The 15,560-nt window shown below is 45.9% G+C and overlaps 1 protein-coding gene, 1 long non-coding RNA gene and 2 other non-coding genes across 4 annotated transcripts; 3 read left to right on the top strand and 1 right to left on the bottom strand.

Annotated features, from left to right (window-relative positions):
- The first annotated feature begins 166 nt into the window (after nucleotides 1-166).
- On the top strand, nucleotides 167-2,534 carry LOC311364949. Its single transcript, XR_014639322.1, has 7 exons — nucleotides 167-190; nucleotides 1,073-1,123; nucleotides 1,301-1,362; nucleotides 1,596-1,644; nucleotides 1,822-1,877; nucleotides 2,087-2,151; nucleotides 2,421-2,534. It is a non-coding gene; the product is annotated as an uncharacterized lncRNA (long non-coding RNA).
- On the top strand, nucleotides 820-955 carry LOC311365627 (small nucleolar RNA SNORA16B/SNORA16A family). Its single transcript, XR_014639458.1, has one exon. It is a non-coding gene; the product is annotated as a small nucleolar RNA SNORA16B/SNORA16A family (small nucleolar RNA).
- On the top strand, nucleotides 1,400-1,527 carry LOC311365629 (small nucleolar RNA SNORA16B/SNORA16A family). The gene has a single exon (XR_014639459.1). It is a non-coding gene; the product is annotated as a small nucleolar RNA SNORA16B/SNORA16A family (small nucleolar RNA).
- Nucleotides 2,535-2,985: 451 nt separating the features above from the next.
- On the bottom strand, nucleotides 2,986-9,736 carry ctps1a (CTP synthase 1a). Its single transcript, XM_084485182.1, has 19 exons — nucleotides 9,603-9,736; nucleotides 8,859-9,040; nucleotides 8,514-8,684; nucleotides 8,220-8,320; nucleotides 7,834-7,950; nucleotides 7,560-7,643; nucleotides 7,214-7,294; nucleotides 6,974-7,125; nucleotides 6,126-6,258; nucleotides 5,496-5,584; nucleotides 5,302-5,396; nucleotides 5,134-5,196; nucleotides 4,725-4,768; nucleotides 4,540-4,636; nucleotides 4,395-4,450; nucleotides 4,197-4,293; nucleotides 3,968-4,112; nucleotides 3,302-3,398; nucleotides 2,986-3,201 (listed from the first exon to the last, which is right to left on the bottom strand). The coding sequence occupies exons 2-18, from the start codon at nucleotides 9,022-9,024 to the stop codon at nucleotides 3,314-3,316; spliced, it is 1,776 nt and encodes a 591-aa protein (XP_084341308.1). The 5' UTR covers nucleotides 9,025-9,040; nucleotides 9,603-9,736; the 3' UTR covers nucleotides 2,986-3,201; nucleotides 3,302-3,313.
- Nucleotides 9,737-15,560: the final 5,824 nt, after the last annotated feature.

The raw sequence follows: 15,560 nt of genomic DNA, 5'->3' as shown, positions 1-15,560 counted from the left end.
AACTAGATTGTCATCACCTCAAATCGACCCACAATAGCGCTACACTGAATGACGACCTGAACTTCATATCCCATCATGCACTTCAACATGTGAAAAATATATGGGCCAATCAGAGGAGTGAAGAAATGCGCAGCAGTATATAAACGCATCCGGACCGACAACGAGTCTCTTCGGTTCCAGTTCTCCTACGGTAAGCAACTTTGGATCTATCTTGTACAATTGTTGTGAAAGTGCTATTACTTTTCTTAATAGTTTGGTAGTTAATGCTACGAAGGTGGTAATCTGCAACGATTAGCATGGGAATGTGCATGGGTATTATCTTACATTTTATAGGTTTGGCCTGTAATATGACAACTTCCACTTGTTTTTGGCCACTTGATCCTACTGTTATCTCGTAATACAACCTAAACATGTTAATTGTACATGTTAAGTAAAACCCGGAATGCCAGAAAAGGCACGTGGTTAAAGACACGTGGTAAGGCCCAGTAGCTACAGCACATAAGTTACTATTCTCGGTAACGTAAATTAGACTTGCTGTTAACGTCTGAATACTGTTCAACCGGTCGGACTTTTTGTTTTAGATTTAGACTCAATCCGATGTGTTATAATTGTAAGGCTTGGTAAGTGGGCATTTAGCATTAGCATATGCTAACCTTTATTTTTTTTAAGCGGACTCTTTCATGCAAAGCAACTTAAAATGTCTTCCGAACTTCAGTTTGCGCATGAAGTTGAGTAGTGGTTCTGATGACCGGTTAGTGCTCCGCCATTCTGCTCCTCTTGATGGATCGTCTCGGTACTCGTTTAGCGACCAGTGGGTCAACAGGCACCTATCGAAGCCGCTCGTGCTTATTGTAGCACAGGGCGGTCAACAGGCGGCCAAAAGCATCACTTTCACCGACGGTCGCTGTTCAGTTACCAAATAACTGTGATAGCAACATTAAGGGAAAGGATATTAACCATTTAGCCCACTAAACGAAACTGAAGTTTCGTCTTGCTGTTGGTGTATATATATTTTGCGCCACTAATCGTTAAGATTTGCTTAACCTAACAATTTTGCTTTTCTTTCGATCAGATGTGTGCTGCAAAGATGCGTAGGACTTGCAGAGAAGACCATAGACTGCAGGTAATGTCTAACGCATGGTGTTCACTAAGCTGGCTGTGATGACTAACTTGCCCTCACTGAAAGATTCGTCTTGATTATGAGTTATTTTATTTCTGAGCCACTACTAAAGTATTAGTTGTAGTCTTATCAAGCTCAAACTTTGTTTCAAATCCTAACTTGAAACTCTGCTCTCTTCAGGTGGCCTGCCTGCAACGATGGGGCATTGATGGGTTGTCATGACTCAAAATGGTATATTGAAGGTGAGTTTAAGTTTGTAGCGTTCAATTTTGTTTTTATGCAGGCTCCTACTGAACTGCCTTGTGCTTATGTAGCACTTGGTGGTCAAGAGGATGCCAATATAAACTCTTTCAATGATTGCTGTGCAGTTTATAAATGGCTGTCTTCAGCATCAAGGAAGAACATTGCAACAATATGAGTAACATCAAGGTAATGGCCTAAATTGTGAACCTAATCAAAAATAATTGTCCTACAGCTCTTGCAATGAGGAGACAAGATGGAGAAGCTGACTAAATGACTAGCAGGTGAGATATCCTGGCACATATGCATATCAATAAGCCTGGCTATGATTACAAACTTGCCCTCACTGAGAGGTTAAAAAACCTCAATTATGAGTTATTATTAACTGAGCCGCATCCATCAAGAGCAACTACCTTTTCAAACTTTTGACACTGTAAACTAACAATGCATTTATTTCTTAGGGGCCAGGTGAAGTCTAATGGCTGTTCCTTTGCGACATGCTTCGATAAGAGATGAGGTAATTCTACACTTCCTCAGTCTCGCGTCTAAAGGGAAGCAACATGCTAACCCCTGGACCGGATCTTGCTATGTAGTCTATGGTCCTCAAAATTGCCTGCATTATCAATGGGTAGTTATTGCCTGCCATGGTCCTTTATTGGCACCAAAACTGCTTAACTAAAGCATTTATCTTTTCAGTGTCTGGTATTAATGTAATTGTCTTCATAGGCATGATGCAGATTGAGCTGGCGGCTGGATCAAGATGCTGATGCAGGATGTGCTTAGACTTAAAGGTAGGCTGATGTCACACTTGAGGGCCAACCTTGGGGATAACACTATTGCAATCCTGTGGAAGGACCGAGTGGTCCTTTTGAAGTTGCTTTGTATAGTGTGTTAACTCTTCAAGATTGTCCATTTGGAATTTGAAGCTGATCAATGATGAGTCAGTTTACTAGAGACTGTTGGATGAATCTAGCGGATATGGGACTGAGATCGCTAAATTAAAATATTTGCTTTAGCTGAGAAATTCTAAACCACACTAATGCAAACTTTCTATTTTTAGGTCTGGAAGGTTACCTGCTTGGAAGGACTTGGACCAAGTAGAGGCGTAACATTGTTGAAGATTACTTTTCAAAGAGGATGCCATTTTTTTTTCAATAAATGAATGAACCTAAAACATTTCTTGTAGAGTATTCATCTTTGCTTCACTTTCCAGAAACTATGCCAGAACAAAATGACATGATTTACAATAACTTCAGCCAAGGCCATTAGCATGGGAATCCTTCAAGGACTCTAGTGTGGAGTGCATTATGAAATACCCATATGCAAAGAAGCTGGACTGATTTATCAGTTGCAATGCCAGGCTGTATCTACTGACAATGCACTCGCATGGGTTTCAGTTCTTGGAACAGGTAGGCAGGGTGTCTGACATTGCATCATTGCTTGTAATGGCACTTGAGTGCACATCACCTACCATTGGGCTCTAATGTTCAGTCCTTATAATTAAAGTGTATACAAAATGGATGGCTTGAACAAGATAAATTAAGCTTGTCATTCCTTTAAAGATGTAACAATGTACTTATACTGGCAATAAACACTTTGATGCAGATTAATATAAAAAGCTATTTTAATGTGGAAATGAAACAATGAAATTTGACCTCACAGGAATATTTACATATGTCATTCCATTAGGACAAGCTTGGTTCAGATGTTGCCGGTTACCCAAGTCATTGGTCTAGAGCAATGTTCATGGAACAAACACATTTCATCCACTTTGGTCACGGTCTGGGAGCTTGGAAGTGGCATCCTAGTCCAGATCATGGGATTCTTCCTCATGTTCAAGACTAGAAATAAGCAGGCATGGTAGCATTTAGATCTTTTAGGTACAACAACCTTTCAACTTACAAAAAAGGTATTTAACAAGGCAAAGAGATTCTCATTTACCTGGTGGAGATGTTAGTCTTGTGAAATAGATGGCATTTTTAATTCTGATATCTCTGAGTCAGGGGAGCTGTTCCCACTCCTATCACTGTATGTGTCCCTGTAACAAAGAGCCAGGGTTAGTGGTGTAGATAATACAATATACCCAGACCCACCCTCATCACTAATTGATTGCTTAAAGGTTGTATCAGCGATGTTGGGTGACGTCACGTTTGTCTGTATTTGAAGCGAGATCCCAAACAACCAGAGCCAGCTCGCCCCTCCGTTTCGTGCATCCGGTAAACACTATCATGAACGCAGCGCAAAACCCACCCCCTGATTGGTTGGAATACTATTTATTTTGGTTTTGAGTGGTTGGTAGTACCATTTGTATCTGTACGATCTCGGAGCGTAGGCTGCCTACAGAGACGCATTTTTTTGACGGCCTGCTTATGGGGCGGGCAGCTAGCGGATCGTGAGGAAATCAGACGAATGTGGTCATTTATGTTTCAGCCTAGAGTCGCTGATACAACCTTTAAGAATCTACACTATGTGCACAAAAATTGGCATAGTTAATTGCTGCATAGATAATGCATGTTGAGAGTTCAGTCACAAAATTCAAAACGTACCAACCCAAAAAAATGTGTTTTTTTTTGCGAAATAATTGCCAGGATAAGACGTTGACGTTACCTTGGAGATAGACGGCAGCCTTTCTGGACAAAGCTCTGCAGCTTACCAGCGGCGGCCAACAGCAGACCAAAGTAGGGGGGGGAGGGCTTGATGGGGCGGGAGGTGAACTCGGGGTGGTACTGAACGCCCACAAAGTATGGATGATCTAGAATCGAGAGAGCCGTTTAGTCGACCATCTATGCATCACGTTCACGTATTTGATCCCAGAAGTGGTTCTTTGCAAGCGTACCATCCAGCTCTATGACCTCCATTCGTTCTCCTTCCACGTCTTGGCCTACGAAGTGAAGCCCCTTCTCCTCAAAGTGACCTATCAGCTCGGGGTTGACCTGGTGGGGAGAGGCAGGTGATGCTCAGTGTGCAGACAAACTGACAGTCGCCCGGCTTCCCATCATTCAATAATGAAATAATGCAGACTGATAAAACAAACCTCAAAACGGTGTCTGTGTCTCTCATCTACATATTCCACGTCTCCGTAAAGTTTTCCTGAAAGATAGCAAGCAGTGTAAGCACAGCCGGGGAGATGGGGGAGGAAGTGCTCCAAAGAGTTAACAGGTGGAGTGGTTTCTGCTTACGTAATACACTGTTGTTCGTCTTGAAAATGGTCCGTCTTTTCCCTAGCCTCATGGTCCCGCCCATTTGCCCAGGATTGTGTTCTGGCATGTCAATCACCTAGAGATTACAAATATATAAACATTAAAGCAAAAAATAACAAAAAGGCTGTCATTTTTTCTTTGCATCTACAGCTATGTAGTCTTACCACAGGATGTTTAGATTCTGGGGCAAATTCCGTGGAGTTGGCATCTAGGATGGTGCAGAAGTAAAAATCACTGTAGTATGAATATGATTAACATAGCCCAAAAAAAGGGAACCCCTCCAATCATCAGCACTGTCAGAGCTGACCTCATGTAGTTATAGTAATGCAATGGCTGTCAGGGATCCAGCAACGTACTTATTGTTCTGCTTGATTGGTAAAACCAGGCAGTGTGCCACACATTACATTAACGTCACTCAATTCACTACCAGTAGGAAAGCAAAATCTATCAATAAAACAATAAAACGGTCCCATACTCTTTGCTTTCATTGGTTGAGTGGTTCTCATTAGCATAAGCCCGGTGCAACAAGGCATCCCATTATAATCGATGGTGGTGTGGAAGAGGTGGTGTTACCTTCCCAGTCAAGAATATTCCTGGCAAATTCACAAACGGCCAACTGCATTCCAAGGCACACCCCTAAAGACACAGGGATGGGTAGGCTTGCCGTTACTGAATTCAACATCACATTAAATAATTAAAAAAAACAAACAGTGCTTTGTGTTACTGGTGAGTCTGGCGTACCGAGGAAGGGCTTCTTCTGCTTGCGAGCCCAGTTGATGGCGCAGATCTTGCCCTCCGTTCCCCGGACTCCGAATCCCCCAGGGACCAGGATGCCACTGCGGATGCAGAGCGTGTGTTATTCCACCGCACTACACCAGACGAACTGTACCAAGGTCAGATATGGAGGGCTTCCCACCCACGGGGTGGCAACTTACTCAGCGCTGCAGAGTTTCTGCCAGGCTTCGTGGTACCTCACCGGGTCCTCCTGGAGCATGCCTGGCTCCAGATCAGCCGAGTCCACGTACTGGGGGCCGTGGGGAGACATGCGTGTGAGGATGTGTATGGTTCAGGGCCGACACTGTGCGGCTAGGCACATTTGGCCTTTAAATATAGAAATAACTCAAAGCACAAGAATGTCAGATGAGACACAAATTCTGGATATGTTCAGAAATGTAATATATATATATTTTAACCAAATTATGAATGAATAGCCATGACTCGAGTGACTTTCATCAGATGTGGATGTTCATCAAACTTCACTTAACATAGTGTTTGAGTACTTGCTTCCTTGATGGCAAAAAGAGATTTACTACAGCAGATTTAATTACCACCCGTAATTAATTATTCCAGGATTAAGGGTTGTAAGATTCCAATAGATAAGAAGTTTGAGTCAATTTTCTTGGGCTTGATAAGAAGACGGAACTCAAGAAAGGTCGTTTCAATGCCAGTCGTTTTGGATTTATGATGCAAGCGCATCTGAAATCACAATCTTATCTCCGAAAAAATGTTTAAAGCGATTGTATTACCAACACAGAGAACAAGGGGATAACTTTGCACTATTGTACCTTGACGTCAAGCTTGTGGCTAATGGCTAGCGCTGAGTGCTCCAGAGCTTTGATCACGGAGGCGTACGAGTCGGAGAACTTGGTGTACTTCCCGACCAGCGCGATGGAGCAGTGCTCTAGGAGTCTGTCAGACCTGGAGAAAAGCAACACACACACACTCAGCAACATGAATAGACGACCGAGGAGAGGAGCTTCACAAGTGCAGTCACATCATAAATGTCCTTTACTGGATGAGAATGGGATGCTAGCCAGAAGTAGGCTAGATGAAAAACCTTCGCCAAAGTTGCAGAGCGCCATATAAAGGAGACCGATTGTAGAACCCTATTTTATCATTATAACATTTGTGTAAAGTAAAACAATGTGGATTAATCCATCAATACCAAAAGTTGACGAAGTATAAATAATTGTGTGGCGTGACTAGACCACACCAGTGCTCAGTGAAGTGCATTAAAATGAATAATTAAAATGAGGCCCATGCTGCAGGAAGGATAGAGGACCAGCACACCACTTCCTCCATTTGTACTTCATCATTGATCATCCTTAATGAAAGGCAACTAAGTCAACCAATTCAGGCACTCAGGGATGACCTTAAGGCCGAAAACCCAAACATGGCGGCCTCCAGCAAAACGGCGTACTTTCACCCCGACTTTGGCACCGCCGTTAAAATAAGGAACCCAAAACATTCCATAAATCCCACCTTGTCCATTTCATCCACACTCTGTTTCTGTGAAATTATGGCATACCTTCCCACACTCTCGTATCTCGTATTGCTCGGTGAGGGCATCCAAGAGGAACGACACCTCAATCGATAAAAAGACAACTTCTCCGCCACGCTTTTCACCACCCACCTGTTGGACATCTCCTTCCACTTGGCCAGCATTTTCCGAGGCCGCCCCTCTATGGGCATGTCCAACCGGCGGCTGAAGTAGCCCACCACGCCCTGGTCCTCCAGCAGCAGGGGCACCTTGTAGATGGACGAGACGTCGTGCACGCAGATCACCTGGAGAGGAACACAGGACCTCGTCTCAACCTCTGGAGCCTCGCTTCTACCGCGGAGTTCATGGGGCATAGTGTGCGTGTGTGTGTACCTGTTCGGGCTCCACGTGGCAAAACATGGATATCTTCTCTTTGACTGCGTTGTCCAGAGCGTTCGCACAGCGGCACATGATCTAGGAAAATAATTAGAATCAAACTTATTATGGATTATATTATGGTCGTTTTTACTCTTATTTTCTACAGATTTACTCTACTACTCTAAATTCTACTACTTCATTCCTACAGATATTCTGTAGTATCTGCCATCACACCCATATTCTCCAACTGGGATTATTGAAGTACCATCTTAACTTCTGTGTTCTATTGCATCAGTAAGATTATATTACTACAATATTCCCAACATCACATGAACAATCAAACAAGCTAAAGGGGAAGTACCAGATCAGGGGACAGGCCCAGGCCCCTCAGCTCCCGGACGCTGTTCTGTGTGGGTTTAGTCTTCTGCTCCCCGGTCGTACTGGGCTGGGAAATGTACAGCCAATCAGAGGTCAGGCACATATATGCAAACTCAAAACCACAATGGACTGATAGCTATTTACAAGGGGCCAACACTGATTTTATATGCATTTCATATAGACATAAATAATATAGACATATATATATGGCTATGGCCTGCGGTGGTGTATACAAACATGACAATAATATACCTTACCTGTGGTATGAGGCTGACGTGGATGTTACAGAAGTTCTCCCTCTTCACCTTGAACTGGAACTGTCTGAAGGCTTCGATGAAGGGCATGCTCTCGATGTCTCCAACGGTCCCTCCCAGCTGCGAGCCGTCACAAACACCAGGAATCACAGGGTTACTTCCCACGCAACGACCACAATCACTTCAAGGGTGAGCCCATTGTGATAAAACACCCACCACCTCCAGCCATTGTTGACAAGATACCTCTGCGTATGTTAACGTCACGCTTCTTGCTACATGAAAACGGTTCACAATCCCCATGGACTTAACAGTATGAAGCATACGTCCCCTTGTGGATGCTTTCGTTGTGCTTCTCTGTATTTATGAACGAGGTCGGCCCGGTCTCTTACCTCTATCACACAGACTTGAGGCTCCACCTCGTCGTCGTCCACAGGCACCCTGGCCTGTTTCATCACCCATTCCTGGATGGCATCTGTGATGTGTGGCACCACTGTGTGGAGAGGGCAACAAAGACAGTTAGGAAGGGAAGACCTTCATTTCAACACCATAACAGAGCCCTATTCCCCCCTGCCACTACATGAGGGTACCATAAAGAATGCCATTTTATTTTTTGGTGCAAATACACTGCTACATTTCCCTCCCTCCACCCCCACATCAATACAACCGCCATGGAGCTGGATTACCCTGCACGGTCTTGCCCAGGTAGTCGCCCTTGCGCTCCTTGTTGATGACCGACTGGTAGATCTTGCCGGTGGTCAGGTTGTTGTCCCGGGTCAGCCGGATGTCCAGGAAGCGCTCGTAGTTGCCCAGATCCAGGTCCACCTCGCCCCCGTCGTCCAGTACAAACACCTCACCTGCGGGAACAACGGGCGGCATGTGGCTCAGAGCAGGTGGTGCAATACTCTACAGCGCTTTGAGTGGCCACTTACCATTTACCAGGACCGCCCCACGCTTACAACCAGTCACAAAACAAACGTTGATAACATGCGTTTACTGGGGGGAGAAAGGGGGTTTCATTTGGTGCTCACCGTGTTCGTATGGGGAGAAGGTGCCAGCGTCTATGTTGATGTACGGGTCGATCTTGATGGCGGTCACATGCAGGCCGCAGGACTTGAGGATCGTGCCCACACTGCTGGCGATGATTCCTTTACCGATGCCAGAGATGACCCCACCGGTCACCAGGATGTACTTCATCGTAGCACTCTGTAGTCTAGCATGTGGAGAAGAAAAGTAAATGGAAACCCTTAAATACACAATAGTATAGTATGGATACCTCGTGGGCTGTTCTATAGGGCACCATGCAATTGATACTTTCGAAATTATGCTCGTTTCAATAACACAGTGACGTCCTTCTCTTTATCTGACCGAAGTAGTGTATCACATGGGTTTTTGTTTGACCACAACAATGTCACATGGAATCGATACGTTTTTGATTATTTTAGTCATTTAGGTCGATTTAGAATAACGGGTTGCAAATCGAGGCTGGGTAATTTAAAAAGTCGAATAATAGGCTACAGATGTTAAGATGTTAGATCTTAATACACAAGGCAAGCGAACACATGTAGCAGTGAGTGCAATCAATACAACTTAACCATCGACTCCAATAGTAAGTAAGTCATACAACTAATACTACATCGAATGAAGATACTAATAGTGCGATGCTTTTGGCGGAAATGTGTATCCTATTGTTGACAAAGCACATTGTGTCCTCAGTATCCCTGGCTAACAAGCACAACAAATCCTTTTTCTATCAATATACTATTGAAACTCACCAAATAACTGCTTCCAGAGTCACTACTTTAATTCTGCGAACAGCAACGAGTTCACACGTGTTATATTTAGATGTATATGACCAACGGTAGACCAATTGCTACGATGCATCCACATTGACTACACACGTGGGCCCGAACCATAGAAATAAATAGGAGAGAGCGAGGGCTATGTGTAGAGGCGCGCAGTCCTGCCCATTCTCCACTCCCAGGGACGGGAACAAAATGGCGTGAGGGGACAACCCTCAACGCAAAGACTGCGTGGCGTGTACTGTGCGTGGTGTGTTGCGGCATGCACGCGCTTCACCCGCGTAGCGCCCCGCAGACAGTGATGGAGACAGCGAACTCTCCCGCTGCGCTTTGAGATACAAGTGCCCCACGTAATGGAAACCGCCATCTTGACACCATCTCTCTTTTTTATTTATCTCTATGGACCGTTTCGTTTTATGGTCATGATTGTGCCATGCGTTTCTATGTCAGCAGATGGCGCTCGTGTTGCAAGGAAACTTTTACTGCGACTCTAGTCGTTCCGTTTTCACTCCAGGCCCTGTGTTGGGAAGTTACAGGTTGCTATGTTATCCTCTTTACACCAATAGCTTTGGCAGGTTTAGAAGAAGTCAAAGATGCTTGGTCATAACTCTAACTCTATGATTGGCTTTATTTGGTGATATGATTTGATGTGTTGCTGTTTTTTTTTAGGAACACCGCGTTCTGGTACTGCTTGGGCAGTACAATTTAAACAGAAGGATGCAATGTACACCGGTTTTGTTATTGCATCCACTATCCTCGTCTACAGTGGGGTCCACCACCAGTCACACTGTGTGGGTGAGAAGAGAGTGCAGCAAATTAAAGTAAACAAATATGTTGGCGGGTGACAGAGAGCTGACTCAGAGACGCATAGCTTTTGGCAGGGCTCGGCTCCCTATATAAACGTAGATGTTTCGCTCCACAGCCTCGCTGTGCTGAAGTACCCAAATCCCACATGTTAGCGTCGCCATTTAGCCTCCCCTCTGGAACACGGAGCATAATGAGAGCGTTTTAATTCACTTCTGTCCAACGCCGAGATTGAATTAAACTCCCACAGAAGGGCTCCTGCTGCCCCGTTCGCCTCAAGCCATTTCCTCCTTATTATGGAGGAGCAACCAGCGGGCGGACTAGCCCGTCTCCAAGTCACAGCGTTATGTTTGTTTATCGTGTTGTCGGGATAGAGTTGCTCAACCGATATTATTATTTTCTATAAGGAGGCTGTTGTTCTCACTGGTAGGCCTGGTGGTGTAACTTTCCCTTCTTGTCTATGGTAATGGGGGTTGTTGATGTAATGTTAATGGGAATGCTGCATACTGATTCTCGTTAAACTAATGTAGCCTGGTGTCGTTCCAATAAATATGTGCAGCAATTGCATACGCCACACATGCCTGTCCAGGAATTCTCTCGTCTTTGTAAACAACAAAATCGAATATCCTCCTGACGTCATTCATCAAGAATGTCACATGTGTGTGTGTGTGTGTGTGTGTGTTATATAATAATAATACAACACGTCCATCCACACCCACTTTTTGGAAAGACAGATATTCCAAATTATGTAATAGAGTAAAGACGGAGGCTTGTCTGAGTGGAATAGTAACCCTGGAGTGACTAAAGGGTTAAACAGTGTGAGGGCTGGGAGCCGGTTTTTCCTTGATTGTCTTTGACATGCAAGTGTTTTAGTTCACAGTACTGAACCAGGGCCGCGGCCACCAACGGGGGAGGGGGTGATGTGCTCGGCTCACACCACAGTGATAATGAATCTCTATGTTTAACCTCTCTTATCCTCTGCTCAGTGTCTCTCTCTCTCTCTCTCATCCCTCGCTATCTCCTCTCTCTCTCTCTCTCTCTCTCTCTCTCTCTCTCTCTCAGCTTCAAGAAACAATGTGTGCGAGCTGAGGGCTGTTCAAATACACAGGCCGAGATGTCATAAAACACTATTGTGCGCGGAGGAGGTGCACGCGTTTCTTGTTGATACATTACCCCTGAGTCACGGCGTCACCACTAAAAAGATAAATATTTAAATATATGGCCGTCCCAAAAGGCTGACTTGCTGACTTTTATCTTGTCTAATTGCGCCTAAGAGAGTGGATGACATTTCTGCAGCCAGATATACAAGGCGTTCAGTGGGAGCTCCAGCTTCTGTGAGATACCAGTAACACCGCCACCACCTCCTCCTCTGACCCACTGCCATGCCAAATACTGCAGGCTCATCTCTCCATCTCGGCCTCCCATTCGCTGGTTAATTACATTACCCCCCCCCGCCCTCACCCCCCCACACCCTCCCATCTCCTCCGCCAATATGGCCCGGTGTCGACTGTGGCTCAAGAACAGCTGGGGTGCACTCTCTGGAGCACCCATACCGAGGAAACCATGAATCAAACGCACCCTCCACGACCCCATCCTCTCACACACACACACACACACACACACAAACGCATACACTCCTGACCGCCCTTGATGGAGACGGAGGTGGCAAGGACAAAGACAACAATAGGATGGTCTTTGCGCATAAAAATATATCTCTATATCTATGGTGTATAGATCTATGTATACGCCTGACATCATCGTTCACTGTAAGAGTGTAGGGGAGCCTTTCGTTCACGGGATATTACAAGGCTGACGGAGACGGACCCCCAGGCCCCATGCATCTCCATCTGGGTGTCCTTGGCGGGCTGGGGATCAGGACAAGGTCTCCTGGAACCACAGCGGTCCTCTTGTCCACCTAGACCGCAAGGGGAGAGGAGGGACACTACGGACACATGTCCTTTCTCGCTTTTTTTTTTTTTCTTGAGGGAGTTAGTGTTATCTGATTGGACTGACCATGACACACTGACCCCCCTCCCCCTCCCCACCCACTCACACACACACACACACAAGCAGACCCATCCCCCCCCCCCCACCCATGGCCCAGCTGTAACAGCACAGCTGGCTTGGTGGAAGGGGGATGGGGAAGGGGATCCAGGCAAGGTGAGGATTTCTGCATCCCAACATGTTTGTTCCACAGGGTGAGTGCTCTGTAATACTATGATGTACTACTTGATACTATCGGATACCATGAAACACTAGTAGGTACTATTGAATACTATGAATAATATGAAATAATATTCATGTCATTTGTAATACTTTGTTATACTATGAACGATGAAATACCATGACCTACTATGGTATTACTATGTAATACTGTGAGATAATATAAAATACTTACTAGGACCTAGATACTAGGACCTACTATGAAAGACAATGATATACTACAAAATCAATGAAACACTGTGCCCACTTGAAACACTACAGGGAACAACATCTGACTGCTTTAACCCCATCATTACAACTAATGATGATGATACTGTTGGGCCACATGGGCGCAAATATGATGTTTCAGACACCTTTTCAACATGGTGACCTTTGTGGATTGAGTGGGCCAGACTTGGTGTTGGCTATTATCACTGTGATTTCACATATCACTGCCATCTGGCCTTCTCTTCTCTGCTTGTGGTACTTTTTCTATTGACGAAAGCATTGAAATGCAATATGGCAATTCCACAAGTGAGATTGATATAAAAACACATCAGGTGTTACTGACACTTACAGCGCTAAAACCGCCTGTTTTTTTTCTCCTCCCTCAATCTCTTCAGCCATTTTCCATGTCGGCCAGTTGGATGCACTCCAGCAAGCGAACGAGCCAGCAAGACCGGACAGTCACGTGTCCAAGAGTGGTCTAGGGTAGTAGAGGGAGAGAGAGAGAGAGAGAGAGAGAGAGAGAGAGAGAGAGAGAGAGAGAGAGAGAGAGAGAGAGAGAGAGAGAGGACGAGAGAGGGAGAGAGAGAGAGAGAGAGGGAGGGGGGGGCGGGGGTCACATGTTCTCTGGAATGCCGGGTTCTGTTGTGAGTGAGCGGCATGAGGCTCACAGGCATGTGTATAAAAAAAGGAGGCAAAACACACACACACACACACACACACACACACACACACACACACGCACGCACACACACACACACACACAGCACCAAGGAGTTGGGGAGCTTTTTAATCTGAGGAGGAGGAGGAGGAGGAGGAGGAGGAGCAGGACTCTTTGGGTTGGGTAATAAGTGACCCTTGTGCACACTGGGCAGCAGGAGCCAAACTGCGAGCGCTCCGAACGTACAGTACTCGCCGTTCTTCACTTCAAACACGCCGGGCTTGTTTCCCCCCCCCCCATGAGTCCCTATGGAGGGGCTATTGTGTGCAGCGTGGTGGAGGGTGGGGGGGGGGGGGTTAGGATATGTTGAGGAATTAGCGTGAAGCCGTTGGTATGTCAGTGCTAGGGACGGAGGGGGGGCTGGATACTGGTCCACAGCCATATGGGATGCAAAGTTAAGTTGGGCTGTTCTTCAAATAACAAGTGGCCCGCATTTACCGATGAGGTCAACGCGCTCAATGTGTGTGTGTGTGTGTGTGTGTGTGTGTGTGTGTGTGTGTGTGTGTGTGTGTGTGTCTGCGACAGCGACAGAGACAGAGACACAGAGAGAGAGAGAGAGAGAGAGAGAGAGAGACAGAGAGAGAGAGAGAGACAGGACATGTCCTGGAATCTTCCGGGCACCACTTGACTCAGATGGAGTGGCGCAGGTCTCTGCATGGCCGGTCATGCAGTGAATCCCCCCCCCCCCCTCCCCAACACAAGTGCCCCCGTCCCAAACTAGGCAATTACATGTTGGGACATGTCTCGTGTCCATAAAAGCAGCGTTTACAATGGCTGGCCGGTCAGACTTTCTTTTGGTCTAGGCACACACACACACACACACACACACACACACACACACACACGCACACACACGCACAAACACACGCACAGGCACACAAATCCCTCTTCTATACCCAGATACCCTCTTGCTACACCCACCAACGCACCGGCACTGACCGCCATCAATAATACAACATTAATTTCCTGTCATTATTTTTTTTTTACTTTAACCCTCATGCTTTATTAAAATCACTGGTGGCTTATTCCTTCTCCAGATAATACACCCCCCCTGCCCCGGGCCTGCGCTGCAGCGCCGAGCTCCAGGAACGTGGTGAGTTGGTTGTATAATTGTGTGTCTTATGTAACCGGGTGAATTAGGCAGAACAGGAGCGATATTTAAAACAAGGGCATGGTTTGCTATGGGCTTACACAATGACGTCTGGAGGGGGTGATATTAATCTGTGTGCGCGTGTGTGTGTGTGTGTGTGTGTGTGTGTGTGTGTGTGTGTGTGTGTGTGTGTGTGTGCATGACAATAAGCTGAGAGAGACAGTGAAAGAGAGGGATATGTGATGGGGAGGGTAAAGCTATTGAGCTATTAAGAGAGACAAAGATGTAGAGAGAGAAACAGACAGTGAGAGCCAGAGCCAGAGATAGAGATAGAGATAGACATAGAGAGAGAGAGAGAGAGAGAGAGAGAGAGAGAGAGAGAGAGAGAGAGAGAGGGGGGGGGGGGGGACAGACAGACAGTGACAGTGACAGTGACAGAGACAGACAGACAGACAGACAGACAGACAGACAGACAGAAACACAGAGGGAAAGAGAGCGAGAGAGAACCAGAGAGAGCATGGGAGAGAACTAGAGAGAGGGACAGAGGGAGAGAGAGATCCAGAGAGGGCATGAGAGAGTACCAGAGAGAGAGAGAGAGAGAGAGAGAGAGAGAGAGAGAGAGAGAGAGAGAGAGAGAGAGAGACTGTAAGACTGTAAAAGGTGCCGGGCAACAGTTTTGCGTAGCATGGTGTAACAGCATGAGTCACTGGCAAACTCATCCGAACCATTACCCCAATCCCCCAGCCACGCTTCCAAAAACATAGTTAACACTGTCCTTATCAGCAATCTAGGACAAGCACAACAAGAGCCAAACACCCCCCACAAGGAATATATCTGAAACTCGTACATTGAACTTTGTATAATGATAATGCACGCCAGTTAAAGCCCT

The sequence above is a fragment of the Micromesistius poutassou genome, assembly GCF_964030765.1.
Source record: "Micromesistius poutassou genome assembly, chromosome: 20".
NCBI classification, from domain to species: Eukaryota; Metazoa; Chordata; class Actinopteri; order Gadiformes; family Gadidae; genus Micromesistius; species Micromesistius poutassou.
The sequence above is the reverse complement of the archived record's forward strand: the minus strand, read 5'-3'. Positions and strand labels throughout refer to the sequence as shown.

What these genes read in the sequence shown, in the direction of transcription:
- ctps1a (XM_084485182.1), bottom strand. Translation starts at nt 9,024, where the DNA reads ATGAAGTACATCCTGGTGACCGGTGGGGTCATCTCTGGCATCGGTAAA. An exon ending in CTTCTCCCCATACGAACACG is followed by an intron (nt 8,685 to 8,858) that starts GTGAGCACCAAA and finishes TTGTTCCCGCAG; the next exon opens with GTGAGGTGTTTGTACTGGAC. An exon ending in GCCACAAGCTTGACGTCAAG is followed by an intron (nt 5,585 to 6,125) that starts GTACAATAGTGC and finishes CACGGCCCCCAG; the next exon opens with TACGTGGACTCGGCTGATCT.